The sequence below is a fragment of the Cyanistes caeruleus genome, chromosome 7 (assembly GCF_971803275.1).
Source record: "Cyanistes caeruleus chromosome 7, bCyaCae1.hap1.1, whole genome shotgun sequence".
Classification (NCBI taxonomy): domain Eukaryota; kingdom Metazoa; phylum Chordata; class Aves; order Passeriformes; family Paridae; genus Cyanistes; species Cyanistes caeruleus.
The window spans coordinates 34,351,401-34,374,616 of record NC_141707.1 but is presented as its reverse complement, the minus strand read 5'-3'; the positions used below and the strand labels follow the sequence as shown (position 1 = coordinate 34,374,616).

At 38.0% G+C, this 23,216-nt stretch overlaps 1 protein-coding gene across 15 annotated transcripts in view; it reads left to right on the top strand.

The window, feature by feature from the left end:
• Positions 1–23,216, top strand: part of NCKAP5 (NCK associated protein 5) — a 453,280-nt gene that overhangs the window by 363,559 nt on the left and 66,505 nt on the right. For all 15 annotated transcript variants that reach the window (XR_015289529.1, XR_015289528.1, XM_086898613.1 and 12 more), the window contains 2 exons: positions 2,295–2,333; positions 7,548–7,667. Coding sequence is in view for 13 of the 15 variants with exons in the window: in XM_086898613.1 (XP_086754739.1) it covers positions 2,295–2,333; positions 7,548–7,667 (159 nt within the window). In the remaining 2 variants the exon portion in view is untranslated. The remainder of the gene's footprint in view (positions 1–2,294; positions 2,334–7,547; positions 7,668–23,216) is intronic.

The window sequence follows — 23,216 nt, the reverse complement described above, 5'->3', positions numbered from 1 at the left end:
ATTCCACTTATTGAGTGCTAAATTAATTTTAGTAACTGCAGAACATTTCACTGAAGGCTTCCCACCTCTGTTCCTGCTGAATACCAAAAATACAGACCTGAAAATCTTGAATGGTAATAACAACGCAGTTTTGCCAAGTTGCTAGATAATATAAAAAAATAGGCACATTTATCTAAAGAACCTGGTTACATATCTTATTGAGTTCCATGGGAGCTATGTATCACTGGCAGGTACTTCCATTTAGATACCTATCTTCACTCAAAAGCTGGAAAATTTGTCATATATGCATCAGCAGGTTCAGGTTTTTTCCCGTTTGGAATATTATGCCATTTACGCTCCTCTGTACAATATGTAAAGCTGTAGGAGTCATTTTGTAGGCTATGCTGTTGTGAGTGACTAGTGCACACTTCAAAGAGCCTTTTAGTTCTTCCTTGGTAAAGTAACTCCGTGTCAGAAAGTAAAGAAATAATGTATTCGCTATGGTTTGTTCAATTTTCAGGCAGAGCAAACAGACCTTAAAGTACCTGCCAGAAGGAACAGTGTCGGATGGAGAGCCCGAGGGCCTGCAGGGCAAGGCACATGGGCTTTCAAAACCCTAGCATGTTTACTTCTGCTGGTTATTACTGTTCTAATATTAGTCTGTGTCTTCTGTTAAATCATGTATAGAGCTATTCTTTTGGAGCGCTGTTTCACAGGCTGCCTGAAGTTAAGGGCCAGTTTGGAAAATATATTTGTTACTAGGCAATTTTATGAGTATGGATCAAGTGTAGCTTTTGTATCTAGCAGAAGTAAATTATTTACAGAAGTGAATTAGCTCCCAACTTTGCTCCCAACTGAGTTTACATCAGTGGTGGGGGGGGGTTTTATTTAATTTGCCAAGAGTAAAAATAATCAATGCAGTTTAGTGATACCTGCATAAATTTTACTGTCATTTCTGTAAACCAAAACCAAATCAAAACTCTCTTTTATCTAAGAGAGACATCTCTCTACTTGCTTTGCCTAAATGCAGGAGCAAAACAATAAATCATCACATTGTGTGATAACATGTGCATATATGGTGTTGAACCTTCAAGTTAGCATCAACAGAAAATCTTACCTCAGTCTGTCTTTCTCTCTCTCCCTCTTCCACCTCACTGCTCCTATCCTTGCTGGTAAATATAAATTAGAAAGGAAGTATAAAATAAATAACTTCAAAAATTCCCTGTTGAATATATAGTTCTGCAAATCAATGGTGTGTAATCTCATTCAAGTCAATTATGCCATGTACGGTGAATGCATTCCAACCACATTTCGATGACAGTAGGTACTTTAATTTTCTGTGTCACCTTATGGTTTCTGCTTGTCATGATAGATGTACCATTTTGTCAATATTTAATCAAGAAACAATTAAACTTCATGAAAACATTCAGGCCTCCATCCTTGGTTGGTAAAAATCTGCTCTAGTGAATGCAGTCCATGCTGATGCACACCAACCACATATAGAACTGTGAAAGTTGAATTTACTGCAAAGAAGAGATGACAGAAGTTAACCAAATGCCCCTCATGTCACACTGAAATTGATACTTATGCTTATAATGAGGACTAGCACAGAAGCAGTTGATGTGGTTTTCATGTTTTCTTACTGGTATTATCTGATTGAAAAACTAGTAAATAAAGAAAACACTAGAAATAGTGATGGCTGTAGAGGGAAAGTGGAGTGTAAAGCCACTGGCAACTGTGAGACCAATACAGTGAATGTTTATAACAATCCTTTAACTCATTCTGGTTGGATCTGTCCTTAACCCTTTGGGCCCCACATTGGGTGTCATGGTTTTAAGCCCAGATGGAGATGAAACACCACACAGCCACTTGCTCAAATCCAACAGAATGGGGTGAAGAATCAGCACAAAACTTGTATGTTGAGATAAGAGGTTTCCTTCCTGGCAACTCCCCCAGTTTATATCACACGTCATTCCCTTTGGAATGACACATGAATTTCCCTTTGGTCTGTTCAGGTCACCTGTCCCAGCAATGCTCCCTCTCAGTTTCTTTTGTGAACATCCTCACTGGCAGAGCAAGGGACAAGATTAAAAAAGGTCCTTGATTTAGGATAAACACAACTTAGCAAAAAACCAAATCATCAGTGTGTTACCAACATCATTCTCATTCTGAATCCAAAGCACAGCACTGTGACAGCTACTGAGAGGAAATTAACCCTGCCCTACCTGAAACCAGGACAGGCCACAAAAAAAGGTGTTGTTATGCATACACACACGTGATAAGATATGTAAATTTGTTTACTTTTTTTCTTTCAGGTAGCTAATCAGGTTGTTCAGGCTCTACTTACTCAAAAGGTAAGTTGTGATTTGGATATTTTCAGTGTAACTTAAAGCTTGCAGATATTAATTGTTTATTTGAAGATATATATATATATATTCTTAAATAATATCCATTTTTAAACTGTGTTCACACATTCAGTAAGCAGGGGAAGTACTGAGCAGGAAAAATACTTGTAGGATAATTGCAAACCTGGCATAATGAAAAGATTTACTGTGGCTTCTACATCTGTTCTGCATCAAGTCATGTCTAAAGTTCTGGTTTTCTGAAGTGGTCTTTGAGTTAAACACAATTCCATTATTTCCTTTTGTCAGGGGGAGGAAACAGGGAAAGGCAAACAAAAGTCAAAGTTCTGTAACAATAAGCTATGAGCATTTCAATATTCATGGAATGATCCTTTGTGAGGTCTAGACCACTTGATGGATGTGGCATTATTAAAATGCTTTGGATCATTTAGTTTTTAAAAGATGATTCGGAAAGAGACATAAATGTAGTCTTTTAAAGCAGATAGTGCAAAGAAGAATATAAACTGTTTTGTCTACCCTCAATGACAGGACAAGTAATAATGTTCTTAAAATGCAGCAAGAAACACCAAGTTAAAATAATCAAAAAAACTCTTGCCACATACAAAAAAAGTATTTGAGATGCAAATAATTTTTGAGGACTGGTTCCAAAGCCTCCCTTTATGGATATTGTTCCACCCAGCAGGACATCACCCAGAACACTCCCTGCAAAGGGAAGAGTGGGGGCAGAAAGAGGGGATAGGCAGCATTTAAAGTATCATTGCTCATCTCATGATTTTTAGATGCACAACAAAGGTTTTTACTCTAGAAGAGGGATACTGCCTTCCAGCAGTTGGAAGTGCTGCAGCTCAGAGTTGATTTGTGTGAGCCATGACATCCAGGGAGGTTTGCTGTCTGCGCTGTGTTCCTCTGTTTACACGTAGGAGTAGGGTCTGTGCATCATCAGAGCTGTTCCTGTGACACCTGCTGGAAATACATCTTGAAGTATTTTCTAAAAAAGTCCCAAATATGTGTTTCAATACAGTTTAAATGGAAATTGAGGAATTTTCTCATTTTAATATACACGAAAACCTCACACACATTTTGAATTATAAAACCATATATGGTGAAATACTCACCAGAGGGTTAATCTCAATATATTAATCTCCAGTTTGGGAATATTTTGATTGTTTCCCAGATGGAAAGAGGAGCTTCCTGATTTCCTTTGCAAAGACATTTTGATGACTACATGCTTCCTCAGTAATTAATCCTTCCAAACCCATAGGAACCAAGGAGTTCCTAAGGATACAATAAAACCAGATCCGAATACATTTAATAAAGTGATTTATTTAGGGTTGATGGGATTTAACAGCTGCTTACCTATTACTGAGTAATAACAGCTAATTTAATATCCATAGAAAGAGGAAAGAGGGTACTTTTCCAAATGCTAATGAATATTAACTGTTATAGTGCTCCTGACACCGTTCATATAAGTCCTTTTATGAGAAAAGACAGGAACACAATAGTGTACAATAGAGAGGAAATTGCACTCCTCACACCAGTCCCAGAAGGGTAGATATCAGAACCCAAATAGTAGCTGGTAAACAGATAAATCTACTGTCATAGAGCTGAGCAGTGAGACAGAGTCAGTCATGCCACAGAGAGATAACACACCTCTGGAGCAGAGCAAGGCTGGAAGAAAAGCTGAGAGCTTTCACAAAAGGGAGAAGAGTGATTCTGTACAGTAGCACACACTGCGTGGGCTTTGCTGTGAATTTGAAATCATCCCTCAAGGACTAATTTTCACTTAAATTAAGTGCATGCTGTAATGTAACGAGTAAAGCGCCGTGTACTTGCTGGGATGTGGAAAGATTGTGATCCCACTGAGAGATTCTGGTGACACAAATTGAGTGAGCAAAGCTTGAGTGATTTATCAATGTCACTGAATCCTTGAAATGGAATTACAGTCTTAAACGTTCACTTTTCAAGTATGTAATTTGTTACAATACATATAGAATTTCTCTAACATGAAAGACTTTTTCTTGATGTGACTGGAGAAACTACATTAAATTGAATTTGTGCTGAGTTAGCCACGCAGAATAATTTCACAATTTTATGTAGCAAAATTCTATGGATTTTCTACCACTTACTAATAGAAAATTTTGCCTCTAGGAAATTTAAGAAGTCAGACATCCAACAAAATTAACTGAGGCAAACCTGTATGCTATAATACTGAAAACATCCATTCTTTCTCCTTCCACCCAAAGACTTCTCATATAACATGAGCTGATTGGACTGCTGAGAACTGGATTTTTTAAATTTTTCTTTTCCATGTAAGACCTGGATTAGCAGTTTAAAACTGGAGATAAACCATTTAATAAAATCATTTTGAGACCTGTGTATCTACTTCTTGCATTGTAATCTCCTCCATAGGAGTCTATTCAGGACATTTCTCTTTTTACTCTGGGATCTGTATGAAAACTATTTCTCCATTTTCATCAATTAAATAACAATAAGTGAATTAAGTGTTAATTAAAGCAGAAAGAAGCATGTTCAGAGGGAGAGCAGTGTTTTTCTGGAACCTCTACAGAGGGCATTGGATCCCATTTTGGAGAAGAGCGAGTCTTGTTCACACTGAAGAGATAAAGCAAGACTACAGAGATGCTCAGACATCAGAGATGCTCACTATACTGAAACCCTAGGAGTCCTTTAAATATTTGAGAGATTGCTACCTTAATAGCTAGTTGTTTTGCCCACAGGGGAGGAATTATATGCTTCAGACATTTGATAGTTGTATTAATTGGTAATTTTAGGACTTCAAGTTTCTAAACTCAGACTTTATTTTGCCAGAATACTGCTACATTTATGTACCTCATTTCTCCTCCGGGCTATGTGTGGCATTACCACTGGCAGGGTTTATAGCATCTGGGTGGGTAATCTACTATCTTATATTTCACTTTTTTTACAGAAATTCTAAAGTTTGAAACATAAATCTTATGGTTTTAAAGCTGTGAAATAGGAAGCTTTTGGGCAGAGGTCTTGCTAAGATTTAATTTTTTTCTACACCGTTAGTTTCTGTGAATCATTTTTCCTGTTCAGTGCCCTTAGTAGTCTTGAAATGTTAAGCACTGTTGTAACAGCCAAGGCTCAGTTTTAAATTCTCTGATTTGTGACAGACAGATAATGATGGGTCTTGATGCTTGCAATCTCTATTCCTAATAGAGATTGCCTTGTGCAAGACCAGGGACAAGAGGTCTCACTGACAGGAAACAAAGCTTCACGGTTTTAGAAATCATTTAGAATTTACAAATCATCGGCCTCAAGATTTTTTGAAGATTGTGTTGGAAGGCTCTTGCAATTTCAACTGAACAGCCACTTGACAGCCACCTAAAACAAATGTTATAAAACCACCAGGAGAAAATAACTGCATTCATCCAGTATTCATAAAATCTGATACATATGCATAAAAAGATGTTTACAGTTTTCTGGGAGTCTCAAGATGAACGTATTTTATTGTGTGTTCACCTCTTATAACCTCAGTGCTGGTTACAGCAGAGGTTAGAGCAACTGTAGGCAAGAAGTTAAGTTACATCTGACTAGAGTTTTCACCTCTTGAGTTGTTTTCTCATCAAGCCAGGTCATCATGTTGTTAATGGTATTGACAGGACAGCGTTTGGGGGTTCTGAGACCTGCTTCTCCACCTTCATATGGTGGAAACTAATATGAGCTAGGCAATACCACAGGGCAGCAAATGTTCTAAAATTAAATAAGGGTAAGTATTTTGGAGATTTAAAATAAAAAACAAACAAGCCAACCAAAATATGGCTGCAGCTTATTATTTTTACATGTAACCTTTATCAGGAGACTAACTTTCCTGGTTTGTGAAGCTCTCTTACCCCAAAATGGGCTGCTGCACAAATTATGCTGAGAAGCTCAGTGTCAGATTCTGCACTGTCTCCAAAATCCTCTCTCTGACAGAATCCTGTGTTCCTTCAGGTGACCAGGAAAAGCAGGTTTTTCACTGAAGATAGATAGACAGACAGACAGACAGATAGATAATTACCTGTGTCTGAAAGGCATTATTGGCTTGACTGGTTTTACACTCCACCTCTGCTTCTAATGTCCAATTTTATATCTTTTTCATAGAATCATAGAATTGCTTGTATTGGGAAGGATCCACTGAGTCCAACCATTAACCCAGTGCCCACCAAACGATGTCCCCAAGTGCCACATCCCCACAGCTTTTAAATTCCTCTAGGGATGACGACTCCACCACCTGTTCCAATGCTTGACAACCCTTTCCATAAGACATTTTTCCTGAAATACAACCTGAAACTCTCCTGGAGGCCATTCCAGAGGCCATTTCCTCTCATTTCCTCTTGCCCTATCAGTTGCTACTTGGGAGAAGAGACCAACCCCCATCTGGCTAGAACATCCTTTGAGGGAGTTGTAGAGTGAAAGGAGCCTCTTTTTTCTCCCAGGCTAAACACCCCCAGCTCTCTCAGCTGCTCCTCATGAGAATTGTGCCCCAGACCCATCCCCAGCTCCACTGCCCTTCTCTGCACTCACTCCAGCCCCTCAATGTCTTTCTTCAGTGAGGGGCACAGAGCAGGACGCAGCACCTGAGGTGTGGCCTCCCCAGTGCCCAGTACAGAGGGAAGATCACTGCACTGGTCCTGCTGTATTTTCATTAATCCAGGATGCCACTGGCCTTCTTGCCCACCTGGGCACATCCTGGCATGTCAGGGAAGAGGCAGCACATCCACATCAGGCACAGCAGTGGTGACTTGGTTGTTCCAGAAAAAGCAAGGGAGGGATCAGACTTCAGATCTTGAAGCACCTTGAAGGCAAAAAATGCCACTTTGAACTTCTGCCTGGTTTGGTATAGCTTATGCATTTTACTTAGTTCCTGCTTATTACAATATTCATATATTAATTGCTGCTTTATGCTTTTTGTCAGCTGCCAAGTGGAACACATTGCTAGCAAAGTCATTTTTATGCTAACAGGAAACTCTGAAAGGAGATGCCAGGTAGTTACTGTTTGTCATGACAAGATTTTCTTTAATGTTATAATGGATGATCAAACAAGCAGAGAAAATGAAGCAGCACATTTTTCCAATTTATACTACTTTAAAAGTTGTGTGTTTAGTTTTTGGTATCTGACATCAGAGCTTTTTATGTGATTCTGTTACCTGCTTTCTAATCTTACTGTTTTCTCTCATGCTACAGGGTCTGAGGGAGGAATGTATAAAGCTAAAAATGAGAGTTTTTGATTTGGAACAACAGAACCGAACTTTAAGTGTGCTTTTCCAGCAGAAAGTCAAACCAGCTTCTGACCTCCTCCTTCAGGTAGGAAACAGCCTTTGCAGGAAGCAAGTCATGAGCTTTATATTTCTTAAAATTATAAAATACTTCTTTTCAAGGCTATGTCAGTAAGTGGGAAATGGCAGTTGATAGATTTAATATATTAGAAAATATCTGTTATCTGTCCTCTGATCCCATTGAAACTGAAAATGTGCACCAGTGAGCTCTGATATTGCGTGCAAATCTGGAGAGAGGAGCATACCTGCAGAGTAACTTACTCTTTTAGGTCATTCTTTGCTATGATAAATGGAATGATATGGGTTCATTATCCCTCTGCAGGGGAGAAGCTCGTATTCCTTAACATCCTGCTTGATGGTGAACAGTGTAATTTCCTGTGAGAAGACAGCCCATTTATTTAACTTTTGCCATATGTGATACTGTCCTGGTTTCAGCTTACTTGCAAAGGTTTAAGCACATCTTCACAGGCTTAGAGTGGGGTTTTTTTTGCCAATGTTTTATGGGAGGATATAGCTGAGAAGCCAATTGATCCACGTCTCACTCATTTGCCATTCTGGAATACCAAGAGATGTTTCAGTATCCTTCATTTGGCAACGTCTGTTATTGTGAATGAACCCATTGCTTTGTCATCCTTTTGTAGAGCTGCTGTGCAGAAGTTCCAATAAATCTGACCATGAGCTAGGAGAACAGCAAATGAGGACTAATTAGAACTTTGCCAGCTACATAGCTGATATTAAATGTATATCTTAAACCCTCACTGTTCTCCATCTGTAACTCAGAGGAAAATTTGGCCCAGCTGTTGCCCAGCAGCTGAAGGCTGCTGACTCTCATCAGGGTGGGCTGGCTTTTCTGCAGGAGCACAGTCTGCTCACAGCTGCTGTTAAAGGCAAGGGAATCTCCAGGCTGAGGGCAAATAGCTGTACTTACTGAGGAGCTCTAAAGCACAGGCAGGGTGGTGCTAGGTCACCATCACAGGGATCTGTGTTCTTGAGTTGTCCTCAGGTTCTTGTTCTGTCTCTTGATTTTGTGTTGATTTGTAGGTCAGGACCTTCTCTCTTCTGGTTTCCTGTCCCTTGTCCCCTGCTTCCTTTCCCATTTCATCCTTCATAGACCCCTGTACAGAGGACTGATTTATCATTATCCATTCAGAGTTTTGACACATCCACCCCAGCGTGGATCTTCACTGCTCGCTTCTGCTTTTGACAATCTCATCAACTGCTCCTTCTTCCTGGTTTGGGGGAGCTTTTTCTTCCTTTTCCCTGTTTCCAAAGTGTCTGACTCCAGCTGATGTCAGCTTGGGGTTAGATTGCACAGAAGTCACACGCTGCCCATTCATTATTAAAGATGCAGTTCCTATTCCCAATTCCTTGTGTGGCAACAATAAAACCGGGTTATTCTGGGAATGCTACAGAGGTTAGATACCATCTGAAAAGTGGGATCAACACTTTGACTTGAGATCCTTGAAACTGGATTTTGCAACAGCTCTGAAAAAAATTTGAAAGAGATGAACCTGCACCAGGTGGAAGAAAGAGCCAAATGATCTAACACAATTTCCTGAGGGATTCACACTATTTTACATCATTGTTCTCACACAGTTTGGCAGGAACTAATGCACATAGACGTTTTTCCCCCGCCTTTTTGCTTGATTTGACATTATTGGCTGAGGACAAAAGGGAATTAAGTTCATTCAGAAAGTCCAGATCTCTCTGGGGAAAAATTTGCTGCTATGTCTGTTCTCTTGCTATCAAAATGTTTTAACCCACTCAGTGAAAAAAAGCAGAGAACAAGTTGCAGTGTACGTTAGAAAAGGAAGAACTTCTGTTAAAACACTTCATATGTCTTATTTTACAAAAAAAATATGCAAACCAAACAAAACAGGAAATCTGTGAGTTTCCAGAATTTTAATTATCCTCTAATTATACTCCAGAGTGGAATAAAAGGCTTGTGTAGTCTGTGATCTTGCAGCCTGAGATGCAACATCTGAAGAAGGATGTTTTCTTAGGACTGAAATTGAGCAAATACTGTTGTGTGCCTGCATAAAATTAAAGAACAGTTTGCATTATGTCTTCTTGGAAGTGCACACAGCCCAAATTTAGAGCAGGAGGTAAATATTGGTTTAAATGTGTCACTCTACAGAAAAGTTATATGTGCTTAAGGACATTCCTGTTAGATTATGACCCCAATCAAGGGAATGGGCAAATTCTGCTAACTGGGGGTGGAGGAATGGAGTGATTTCACCTTTTCTATACTCTCTGATACAGTACAATTCAGTTTTATTTAATGCTGATCTCATCCTAGGAGTAGCCACACTAAGTGAAAGAAATTACAGATTTTGAAGAATGTCATGGTAGAGGGCACAAGCTAAAAATAAGTAATGTTAGCTGCCTTTTCTGCATATCAGCCTCTCTGATTTCATTGTATATTACCATAAAATTATTCCATATTTGACATTAGGAGACTCTTGTATTACAGAGTAAACTTATTTTTAAACCATAAACATTTTGACTTCTCAAATTTCAGCAGAAGCATAGGTTTCTTTTTTTTTAAGACAATATTTAAAGATAAGTGCAGATTTCACCATTGCCCTAGGTCTTTTTGTGTATGATTGCAAGCAAATAACACATGATTCATATGTCTTAGATAATCAGATCATTCACATTTTTTTTCCAGTGAATGGATTGGTACAAGTGTTTTGAATTTGCAGAGTAATTGCCTGCACACCATACCAATTGCACTGTGTTGGTTTTGCTCCTGCTTCTCACACACTTCAAAAGAAACACTAATTTTGCTACCAATTAAAAAAATAAATTAAATTCGTGTAGTACAGCTTTTATGACTGCCTCAGGAATCCTGCACTGCAGAAATGGTGTTAAAATTATTACTTTTTCATGCATTTATAAAAAGTGTAAGTGCTTATGAAGTTGAAGGGCTTAATAGCATTTTTGAAGCAATGTGTGTTGAGATATTGTGATTGTGTTTGTGGCCATGTAAGTTCTTTACTACCAGGAATTTTGGTGTCTGCAGGGAGTGACACGGATGCTGTGTCACTCCTGTCATGAAAAGATAAGTAATGCAGTCTCTGATGCAAATTTTTAGGAGGATAAAAAGATAATTCAGGCTTTTATCTCTTCACCTCTGATACTGTAGACAGTTTTAAGAGCTACCCTCTCTTTCTGGGGACATTCTTTGTAGCTGAAGTGTGTGATTTACAGAGGCAGTACTAGAATAGATAAATAAGGAGAAGGCTGATTACCATTTCTCATTATTGTTATTTTATAATATTCAGAAAATCTCTCTGAAACAACTCTTTTAAAATGATGAAGCCTTGGAAAAGTGTTTTGTGTCAGCACCATCTGAGAAAGAGGAAGAGTTATAGTTAAAACCTAGCAGAAAAGAGTAGCTTCTGTCCAAGCAGCCTTCATTTTCCTCTGTTAATGTGGTTGCTAAAAAGATATTTAGTTCTGCCTGTCATAGCAAGAGGGGTTGGGAAAGAAAACCAGGAACTCCATTTTAGTGACCTTCCTTGTACTTCATCTGCAAGTGGGATAAAGAGTTGGGGATAATAGTCAAAGATTTAAAACTGAGTAGAGGCAAACCAATTAAAAGTGAAGAGACAAATCTGTGGAACTGATATAGAGGAGGATGCTGAAGGGATAACACAGGGATCAGGGGTTGCCTGCTTATAAATATCCCTTTTTATTTATTTTTTTTTTTATATTATATAGCTCTGTCTACATAAATTCAAGATGTTTGCTAGATGAATTGTTCCCTTGGGAGAAGTCCTGCTTTCACTTCTCACCCAGAAATTTGTTGTCACTGGGGTTTTTTATAAACCATGCAGGATTTTTCAGTGAAAAGGGATGAAAAAGTGGCATGTAGAAAAATTTATTGAGTTGATTTATTTGATTAAATAAGTAATAAAATTTTCATAGTTGGGAAAGTATAGGATAATATTTCTAATCATAAGATTTACAGTATCCCTGATCTTAAACTGTATTTTCATTGCCATTTTATTTCCATCATAAAAATTCTACTTTATCAACCCCAGAACCAAGCAGGGATGTCTCCTAAAGCATCTATTTTCTCCTTGTGTTTCACTGGCTAAATTACTTATCTTTATTACTCGTGGACCATCCACACTGTTTAATTTTACACCTAAAATTTTGTTTAAAATTCTACAGCACAGAGTGTTGAATTCTCAGGTTAAATAATAATTACTTTGTGATGACTGCAGTGGTATGAGCCCTGTTAATAACCTGCCAGCTCTGCCCTGATGTACAAGACAGAGCGTGGCCGTACAGACTGTGATGGAAGCAGTTGCACAACTTAGCAGGAAGGGGTAAATTGCACCAACGACATTGTTATATATGGGAAGAAGAAGAGGGCACTTAATTGCCCTAAGACCTGACAAAAGGAGATGGAATGTCTGGGCTCAGAGCCTGACCTCTGGTGCAGACATCGTTAGACATGATGAAGTCTGAATGCAGGAGGTTAAAAGTGAAGTTGCATTTCTTTACAGCAGTGGTGTAATATTTAAGTGTTTCAGAGAGTAGGTGTTTGAGGGTTTGAAATTAAACCTGAAGATTGTCACACACTGCCAGGGAACAGTTTGTCAGCATTCCAAAGTACATTTCAGGAAGTGGATTGTTGTATATGTCATATATGCCGAGTAGCAGTAGAATTTCCTTCTCACAGAATTCAGGTGCCTGCAGGCTCTCGAGGGAGCAGGAAAACTTGATACCAAATCAGCAAATTGTATATAAAGTTGTGAAAGTCCTGCAGCTGACCTGCTTATTTGCTTACTTCACATTTATTCCTCTGCATCCATCAGATTGTCAGGGCACTCCTTTCTGCAAATCTTCAGGAAAGTTCCAGCTCCAGGACAAAGTCTGTCCTTTTATCCTCTATAAACATATAAACATAAATAAGGTGTGGCAGCATCTGTAGTGAATATTTCCTTACTCAGAAATCAGGGCTGGTGGCTTGAAGGAGAAATTAATTCCAGATCTGCTAATTTCTTCAGCAGTAATTGAATTCTGCTTACAAGTTAAGGCAATCTCCAGGGCTGTATCAACAAAGAAGGTGATTGCATAAATGTACAGCATGTTTGAGATATATTAAGTTTAAACTAGAACATTACCCTTTATCCAAGAATTACATTGCTAGTAGAACCCCTTTTAAGAAAAGTAGGAGTGGATTTTATTTATGGTTCACAAAAGATTTCAGGTCATAGCCCTGCTGGATTGATTCCTCCAGGTCAATGTTACCAAAGTGCACAGTTACTGTCATGAAGGTCCTACCCCAGGATCTTCTTGAGCTTCCAGCCTTGTAGCCATGAGAAATTATTCTGTATATCAGAAATCAATGATTTCTCTATATCAGGAATCAAGACAGTGATCCAGTATGGGATACTCAAGTTTTTTGATACTTTTAAGAAGAAATTAAAGAACATTCTTCATGTGAGGATGGTGATGTTTCCAATTTTACATTATCTCAGTAAAATGTTATCTACTTACTATTTGTTCCATGTCCTCCCTCACCAATAATAACATCCAAGAAGACAGAAATACAAAACTTTGAAAGTCTGTATTTCATCTCAGTTTAAATCATCAACATGTAATAATACATTACAAACCATATTTCTAACTTTCCCTGTTTGCAGGGCCAAATACATGCTGAAGAAATATTACAGAGATAAAATATTTAGGAGAGTCGATTGGTTAGATGAATGGTGACCAAAAATATAAGTGATGAGGGAAGGAAAGGAAACATTCTCCTTCTGGAGAAACTCCATGTAATCTCCCTGAGCCATATGATTCCTAGTTTTGAATGCACAGCAGCAGCAGCACAATACCTGAAAGAACTTGATGGTGTATCTGATATGCAGCCCTGGAAGGAGCTCCCAGATAGGCAGGCTGATAGAGGAACACAAAAATGTTTGTTATAGATGGTGGAATGAGAGGAGAGGTAGGGCAAGATCCCTCACCACAGATCAAACTAAAGCAAAGCACAGTGAGAGGGTCAGTGGAGAACAGTATTTTATTATGAGGGACTTAGATCAACCAGCCTGATAGCCCTGCTCCATCAGTAATTTGTGTTTTAGTGATTTACCTTCTTGTCAGACTGCTGTCCCTTATTTCAGCAATTCAATTCTTACCAGTTTGCTCTCAAACAAAATCAAAACATTAACTTAAGCTCCCAGGGCATGTAGTTCTGATGGGCATGATAATGCTTTAAAGAGAAAATTACCCTCAGCTGCTCAGCATTCCTCTGTCCAAGTACTTTAACTGGCCTGGAAAGGTTCTACAGAAAACCACTGAAAGGCTTTCCACATCAACACAAACATGACGTTCTGTGATACAATTTTAAATAGATAAATTTCACCTACCAAGTTTAAAAATAAGCCTTTTCCATTATCCTGATGAAAATAAATTCCTACAGTGATAGTGAAACCAGCAAATCAAATGAGCAAATAATCTTCAGGAAAGCCACAAGTGATCCTTGGTGAAGTATTTATGAATGATTTTGATTGAGGAGGGCAATATTTTTTAAGTTTTGAAGAAATGTAAAGGCATTATTCAAGAGCAAAGAGAGTATTTCATAGTAAGCACATGTCAGGAAAATGGTGGGGCTGTACTGATGTGACAGACCTGGACAACAAAAGTGAGATTTTACTGCCAATTTTTAGACAAAGAAAAACAAGCAACTGACACTGAGTGAACCAACAGTTCTTATTCTGTGCATAGATTTTTATTATCAGTGATGATCCACATGATGGTAAGAATCCAATATGGAATTTGAAACCCTAAGTAAGTATGTGGGCAGAATAATTAAGTATGAGGATTTTGTTCATGTTTTTTCATTTATTGTGTATATTCCATATGGGAATAAATTTTAAAAAGGAAGGAATTCTGCTGTATGAAAGAATATTGTTGTATTCCTTTTCAAACCTTCCCTGTTATAATAAACATTAAAAAGTCATGCTTTTTTAACCCATGCAATTATATTTAACCTACAGCAATGCTTAAATTGTGGCTGCTCTTTCAGCCTCTTCTGTTTATTGAATATATTAACAAGATTTATTAGCAACTTTCCATATGAATCCCTGCATAAATGGTCAAGTGTGAGTACAGAGGCTGCTTAGAGACTGGCTGTGAACTTAGTGAAAACTGAGTTACTCATGTGTCTATATTTTGTGTGACCAACACATCCATGTGTTGTCTGATATGTCTCTGGTTTTGCAGTTTGCAATTGATTTATTTTACTATATAGTTGTATTTAAGTAAAGAGTGACTCGTTCAGATTTCCTTTCTAAATGGAAAAAAAATCTTTCTCATGGACATTCTGACAGCAAAAATTAACATGGATTTGTTTTAATGTTATCACAGTACCTACAAGCCACATGTTACATATAAAAGTGCAAGTTCACATCATCAGGTCAGCTTTTAAAGCCTCCCCCATTTTGGATTTCACAGTGGGATAAAATAGTAGCTACTGCAAGTCCTGCTTAAATGCAGTGTGCTCAAACAACAGGTGTGCAGGTTAATTGTTTTCTCGTCATGGTGCATATTTCACACTCTGTAACTCTCAAATTGAATACTAAAAGAATGTATAAAATTAATTCAAAGATTTAAAGGGCTCTGTCTTGTGCTAAAGTGGGAATCTATTGAAATTCTAAAGCACTACGGAATTATAACCCTTATTATTACAGATCTATGATTTTCTTTCTAGTGCACTAATGGAGCTAAGTATGTAGTTCATTTTTATTTTCTTAAAACTTTGAGATTTGAAGAAAAGATAACTATGCAAAAGCACATATGAAACAAATAATAGATTAATTTCATCTGTTATTACACTCAATACTTATAAAACCTCATTTATATTTTACTTTATTACTGTGGTTTTGTTACTGTTATTTAAGTACAGCACTTTGAAGATGTGAAGCAATACAGAATCATGGCTCTTTTATTGAGAAATAGGTGTGCCAATAAGTGCTCTGCTTCATAACATTTAAACTGTTCAGATTATATCAGACCAGTGTGAATTGCTAGTAATGTAAAATTACGCATTCCATCAAATGAAACAAACTAACATTATGCTAAGTGGGTTGAAGCACATAAGATTACTCAAAAGGTATTTTCTGTTGCCATCTGCTATGGAAAAAAACAATTTTCCTGTGATATACATTATAATTTTTTTGTATATTCTTACAGATACTGCTCGTAGAGGAAAGAGTTGATAATTAGAATAAAACGTTACTCATAATGAATCATAAAACACCTACAGATCCAACACCATCTTTTAGTATTGAATTTTACTAATGCTCTCCTTTGTTTCCTAAATGACCTATCTTCTTTAATGATGGGTTGGATACTGGTAAGATTCAAATTCTCATCCAAAGGCCGTGGCACTATTGACTAAATCTCTGTAGACTTCGCTGAGGATGTGAAATACTGTATTGTGAGATAAAATCAGCACGAGGTGCTCAGTGAAACTGAAGAGTCCATTAGTGCCTTAACTCTTAAATCACCATCTGGGCATCTCTCTTGATAAGGACGAGCTGAAAGGAAAAGTTACCTTTGTCATTAAATCTTTAACAATGTGATATTGACAGCTTGAGGTTTTCTGTATTTTTTTCATTTCTACTCTGTATGCCTGCTCCTTTCTTTCTCTAGATGTGGGCAGGCTGTGTTCCATCAGTCACTGAGCGATGTCTGGGTGCAGGAAGGGGCAGTGATTTGTCTGTGTCCTGTGTGCATCACAAGGGCATCTTCAACATTATGAATTAAGCTCCATCTTCCTGCATTAGAAGCATGGAAAACAGACTGCCAAAGTAATGGCATCATGAATTAATAGCAGTGCTTTAAAAATCTCAAATATACTCCCACTCTTCAGCTCATCTTTCTGGTATACAATTTCAGAAAAGACCTACTTAATTTTGTAGTGTTTTGATCCTAAATTTTTATAATCAGTTATATTTTAAAAGCAGAAATGCTTAATCTTGTTTTTTTTTAAAAAAAGTTTCTATTATTATTAATTGTTTTTCTCTAAATAAGCCATGTGTACTTTTCCTGTACAGTAGATGCAGGCACAGACACAGGTCTAGACACAATTATTATGAATTATAGATACTGCAAGTGTGAACATGAATCAGCATTGTGTTTTAGAGGCTCACTTAGATTTATTTGACTAAATGAACCCTAGGAGATCTTGACAATAATTAGAAATATGGGTACTCTCTGCCCTGTCACTAGTCTTCACCTGGCACTTGTTCCCGAGGGAATAACAAATGGATTTAACCTTTCATTTAGGTCTTCAGGTCCTTCATTCACATGGGACCAGACTTTCAAGTGCTCAGGCATTGTGCTGAGCTCTTCTAAGAATCTGGCTACTGCCAGTATGGCAGCTGATCCCTTCTGAAATTCCTATATAATACATCCTTAAGCCCTGCTTTTATCCACAGTGAAGAAAGCATCAATTCACAATCTTCCTATCCAAGAGCTGGTTGATACAGCTTCTTCTGAGCAGACACAGCTGCTGAGAGGTTGTGCAGCTCTCAGCCACCTGAGCCAGAGGTAAAACTCCCAGCCTGGGCCAGTGTGCCTCTAGCTGCAGGGTGAGAGAGGGGACTTTCTGTGCCATCCCATGACAGCCCTAGCCCAGCCCTCCCAAGGTGAGTTCAGCTCCTAAATAATGCTTGGAGGGCACAGTGCCTTTCCTTCCAGGAGCAGAGCTCAGGCCAGGAGCAGTGGCTGGCATCTCTCATTTTCCATCTCCTGTGCTCCTGCTGCCTGGGGCAACAGGAGGGAGGTGCAGCTGAGCAGGGCTGTGTCCTCAGGCCACCCATGCACCCGCCTTGCTGGTTCCAGCACCAGCTCTCCCTCCTCACCTGCGCTTCAGCCTGACTTGGCCTGCATGGCCAGGATGATGGGGAGATCCTTCCATGGTTTCTCGTCACTCCAGAGTAGGTTGGTGGAATTCCAGAGGGCTACAGCCAAGGTTTGAAATGCTTCTTGAGATTACCAGGTGTCCAGAGTTGTGCTGTGTCCCACACAAAGCCCTAGGATTCTGTATCAGGATAAACCTTGAAGAACTTGAAGTGCCATCTGGAGATACTGGGGTCAGATTTGGGACTTTCAAGAATGAAACACCACTGGAAATGCACATTTATGACCCTCTAGAACCTTTGTTTCTGAACAGCAGTAAAAGCTTGGGGTAATTCCTGTTCTGGCTGAAATTCTTTTCATTTCAGTAGGAGAAATGAATCCAATAATTCCTAGCAGCTGGGAATCAACCCACTTACTCTTTCTAAATCATACTTATAAGTGCTTTGAGGAAAAGGAATCACATAACTTGTATCCAGGTATTCAAGAAAAAAGTCTCTTTTATTAGAAATTATTCTGTCAGAGGCAAAAACAATGCATTAGAGTTGGGGAGAAAATATGTATGTAAAATCCTTAAACTAACAACAAGAGTATTTCTTGCAACTCCTCTCCTACTTTTAAACTCCTTTCAATCCACATGACATTTCAACAGTATTACACACATGAAAAAAAAAAAGAAAAAAGAAAGGAAAAAAAAAAAAGAGGGAGGAGGAATGGAGAAACTTTTTAATGCATAATACTGAGGCAAGGAAAATATGCTTTGTTCAACATTAACCTTGACAAATTCATGCTCTTGTCATTTAAATGAATGAATCTTTCCTACGTCTAGATTGCTGGACCTTGGGAAACAGCAGTGAGGAAGGATTGTAAAAATGATGCCAATCTCTCTTAAGTTTTTTGGGTTTTTTTTTGTTTGAGTAAATGAGTGCTTTCAGTGAAATCCAAATAAGGATGGATCTGCTCACTTGAATCCCCCGTTCACAGCCAATGAACTTCCCTGTGAAACAGAGCTTGCCCTCCTGGGTTGCCGTGTATTGATCTAAAACATCTTCCCTGAGCCTTCTCTCTCCTTTTCCTCCTACAGGCAAAAGGTTAGTGTTAGATAATAGTATTAATTTTCCAGACATCTGCACATGTTTTAATAGCCTTTAGAAGGTTTGAAATGGTTTCTGTTTGACCACCACAGGGCTGAAATGCCATTAAGACTTAGATTGTAGCAATACATAACAATCATAGCCCTGTAGTTCAACCTGGCCATAAAAAAGCTAATTTATTTTATAGGAGAGTTAAATTAATGTGATGAACTCCTCTCTCAACAGGAGCTGTAACACCACCCTCACTAAAAATACCACATCCCTGCATATTTTCAAAACCAGATGAAATACTTGTGACAAACCATGTGTATGTATTATGTGTGCTATTTTGGAGTGTTTGCACGTGTGTTTGTGTGCCCATATAAAGCTCCCACTGTTCCTGATACCATTTTGATTTTTCTGTCATATCTTCATTCTGAGCCTCCTTTCTTCTGTCATCTGGCTTGTAGGCTCAGCAAGAAGAAAGTGATTAATAGGGCAGTCTTCAGTGTTAGGGGTTTGCTTAACACCTTGAGAACTGGAATTTTCTTGAGGACAAAGATTATTGCTGCTTAAGTAAATCCAGTTGAAAACAGTTTTTAAAACTGTTTTAAAATGTATTTAATTAGGATATTTTTGAAAAGCTGTGAAAGAAATATTTACAATTCAGACAGTTATCATTTCCAGTTATATGCCAGAGGAAAGCTTCAGCTTATCCCATTATAAAGTGATAAAGCAGCATCTGATGGCAGCAGCTTCTGTGATAAAATGATCATGGCAGCACTGAGAACGAATCTAATAAGGGAATTGATCTGTAGATTCCAATTCTAGTAGAGCCAGCATTGATCAACAAAAATGTCAATAAGAAGATCTCACTGAGGTCTGCCTAATTCCTTTAGATTATTTTGGGGCATATTCAGAAAGTGAATGTGAAAATGGATTTTAAACTGTGGGAATCACAAAGACAATGACCAATGTTATGTTGTGCTACCAGGAATGTCACTGGCTGTCATTCCATGAGCAGTTTAGCAGCAGGTTTAAATTAATGAGCAGCTTTTAATCATATAAGGATTGATAATGCAATGACTGTTGCAGAAGTGAGAGTTTTCTCCTGTGTTTTTATATTAAAATATTTCTTAAATACAGTGAAATAATAAAAACCAGCCCATCTTTTTACTGCTGACGCATTGATAGCATGTGTAGGACATGCCAGAAAAGATTAATGGTATAATTCTTCCTCGTTGCAGGACTTCAGTATAAACTTGTCTCCTAGACTCTTTCTGACAACACTGAAGTGTTAAAAACAAAATGGTTTTATTTGTGGACAGTGCAACAACAGCAGGTGTCAGGATGTTCAGGATGTGCCCTTCACTCTTTGGTGTTGCCATAATTCACAGCACCAAGGTGGTTCTGGCCTTTATTTAGTACAGTGGAACTGACATCAATGGGAAGACATTTAGAAAAATACGAGATAAAATACAAATATGTACTTAATAAAAGGCTCCACTGCTGCACATCACTATTCTCACAGCACGGCTGTTTCACCATACTCCAAGGAGTCTTCCATTTGCAAGCTCGTTGAAAACATTTTTTCATTAATTATTCACGTTCTGAGTAGCTGATTACTGGGTCATTGATGTAAACTGTTGACTTTATGGTAATTACAAACCACAGGGAACTTCATACATGAATTTCCCTAAGAAATTAAATTAGCTCATTTTCATATTACTGCAATATTTACAGACTCCTACCATAGTGGTATTAAAATGAGAACTAACACTTTGGAACCTTAGAGCTTGAAAACACTGATAGACATATAAATGAAAACTGGGATCAGAGGGGATTACTTTGTGTCTTTCAATGTAACCTTTATTTAAAGCAGTTTATAAAAATTAATAAAACTAAGGATTTGGAACAGGAGTAATTTTAGCCTTACATTAATGTATTCAACTGTCTGAAGAATATGGAGAGATTATGCTATTTGTGTTTGTACATCAAATGCCTGCTTAATACCTCCCAATTTATACCCTAGAATATAAATTCCCAGCCTTTGGAGTTACTTTGGGTCTAATTCACTGAGTTTTGCCACCTCTGGATGGCTCAATAGTAAGAGAGCTGCAAATCTGGAAACTCTGCAGCAGACGCAAATGAAATCTTTGTTTTCCTTTTGTGCTGGAATTGCCTTGTTAGCGGAATTTTCTGATGTTGTTTTAGCACCCTAATCTTTCACACAAATGTTTCTAGTATCATCCCCTTGTACTTTGCCTTGGATGTTGCCTCAGTAAACTCACCCAGAGGATTTGCCAGCAAACTGACAAACCCCTGCTAATTCCAGAGTTGGATTTAAAGTCCAGCATCTTCTGTAAAGGTTTTTTCAGAAAAGTGTGCCCAGTAGGAGGGAAAAACAACAAAAACAGATGAAAGAAACAAATTAGAACCTCCATGGAAGTATTTTTATTAGATTAATGGAAAGTTTAGATGCACACACTTCACTTGAAATTTAAGGACTAGTTAAAACTTTTATTTTATTTTTTTTTTATTTTATACTAAGAACTCATTTAACTTACTGAAATTCATTTAAAAGTTAATCCTTTAATATCTATTTATGTACAACACTTTCTCCTATCATCACTGAGCAATGCTGCATGTTTGTGATTGTTTCCTGTATTTTAAATAACTGTTGGTGGGATCAATAAAAGTCTCCAACTGTTTGCTCAGACCACTGTAAGAGTTTTCCTGGGGCTCACCTACTGTGTGTTAACTCTTTTCTCCCACCAAAAAATAACTACAACCAGCTATGGTGGTGGCCTCCTGTGGGAACAGCTGTTGAGAGCCCTTGTAGCAACAGACAGAGAAAACTGAGTTAATCTGCCAGGCAGAACAGAATGTGAAATGTGAAAGACAATGTGTATGCTGGTACTAAATCAAGTTGTAAGGTGTAAGACTTCTGAGCTTCTTTGCCTGTTCCAGACTGAGCTGTGGAATGTTCCATGCCTTTTGTCAAATATCAAACATCTTCACTGCCAGCTTGGTCTGTTGGAAATGGTGTCTGTAGCAACAGAGAAATAGGAAAACTAGCTTGATGTGGTGCATTGGTTTTACAATCAGAAGTTGGGTGTTCTTGCCTATGCACAGCTTTATTTATAGCCTTTAGAGCTCTAAATGATGAACAGCTACTTACTTTGCATTAGGGAGGAGTATTTTAAAGAGTCAAAAGGTGTTAGTTTCTCACTCCAGTTTTAGCCCCAGTCTTGTAAATGGTTAAACATGGCCCAACATTAAGAGAAAGAATAATTTTCATAGAATTGTGGACTGCTTTGTGTTGGAAGTGACCTAAAAGCTCATCTCTTCCGAACCTCCCTGCCATGGACAAGGATACCATTCACTAGACCTGGTTTTCATTTACTAAAATGTTCAAACAGTGTTAGCCATGAAGTGCTGCTTATAGGAAGTGAATAGTACAAAATAGTTCTGAATTTTCTATTAAATAGATAACTTCCAGAGCTGAAAATAATTATTATACTTTTGGTTTTGTGATATCAATTATATACAATAACACATCAGGCATTTCTCTATGTACACAGTGTACAGTTGCAAGTATATTTCCTATGTTGGTGATAATTAGAATTTAAAAAATGGAAGCATCTTCTTGCAGCTTTCACTTTTGCTTCATATTTGGCTGGTTCTTGTTGGCAGTCACTTGTTCTACTCTTTAGAAGGCAGAATTTCCATATGTCAAAAGAACATATATTCCAAAGTCTTATTTGTCTAAAGGCAAAATTGATTTCTATTTCCAGAGATTTTAGTATTTTTTCCTTAACTATACTTAATTTTCTCCTTAATTCCAGAATACTTAGTGGATGAGTAGTTCATACTTTGTTTTTTGAAACAGTGCATGTTCTACTCTAGGTAACTTTTGGTGGGATAAGTGAAGGATGTTCTCATCTCCAGCTGAACCTCCCCTCTGAAATGTATATCTAAAGACTAAAAAATCAAGATTTTGTTTAATGAGCGATTATGCTTTCACATAAACTATATAAATATCTTGCCTAATAATATTTTTTCCTTCTGTGGCCTACAGTCTTTATGATGAAATGGAAATGGGAAGGTTTTCCCTGCCAGCCCAATTTCAATGGCTGGGTGAGAGGGAAGCAGGCCAGACAGAATGTGTCTGTTCAGGTTTGTGATACCCTGAAAAACAACAAAGACAGGAGAGGGCAACACACACTAAACAAACATTTACAGCTTTGGCATGGAGCAGCAGGATAAAAATGTCTCCTTGGTATCTAGAGAGAGAATTTTCTTCCTGTGAATGATAGACTTTGGCTCATGTGAGAAAAGCAAAGCCAATTGATTTAATAGCAATTAACTCATCCAATATTGGAGAGCTGTGTACTCTTTGGCATAATTCATTGAAAATTTTCTGGCAATGCTGCAGACCATTAGATGTTTAAAGAGGAGATGGGAACTGATAGATATTCTGCAGAGATAGAGTCAAAAGGCACAATGGTTAGGGGAGTCTCTGTAATATTGCCTTGTGCCAGCAGGTAGTAGCTTTCTTTTATCTTCCTAGAAAGTCTTAATAAGAATGCTGCTGGGGGAAGGGGAACTGGCCTTCT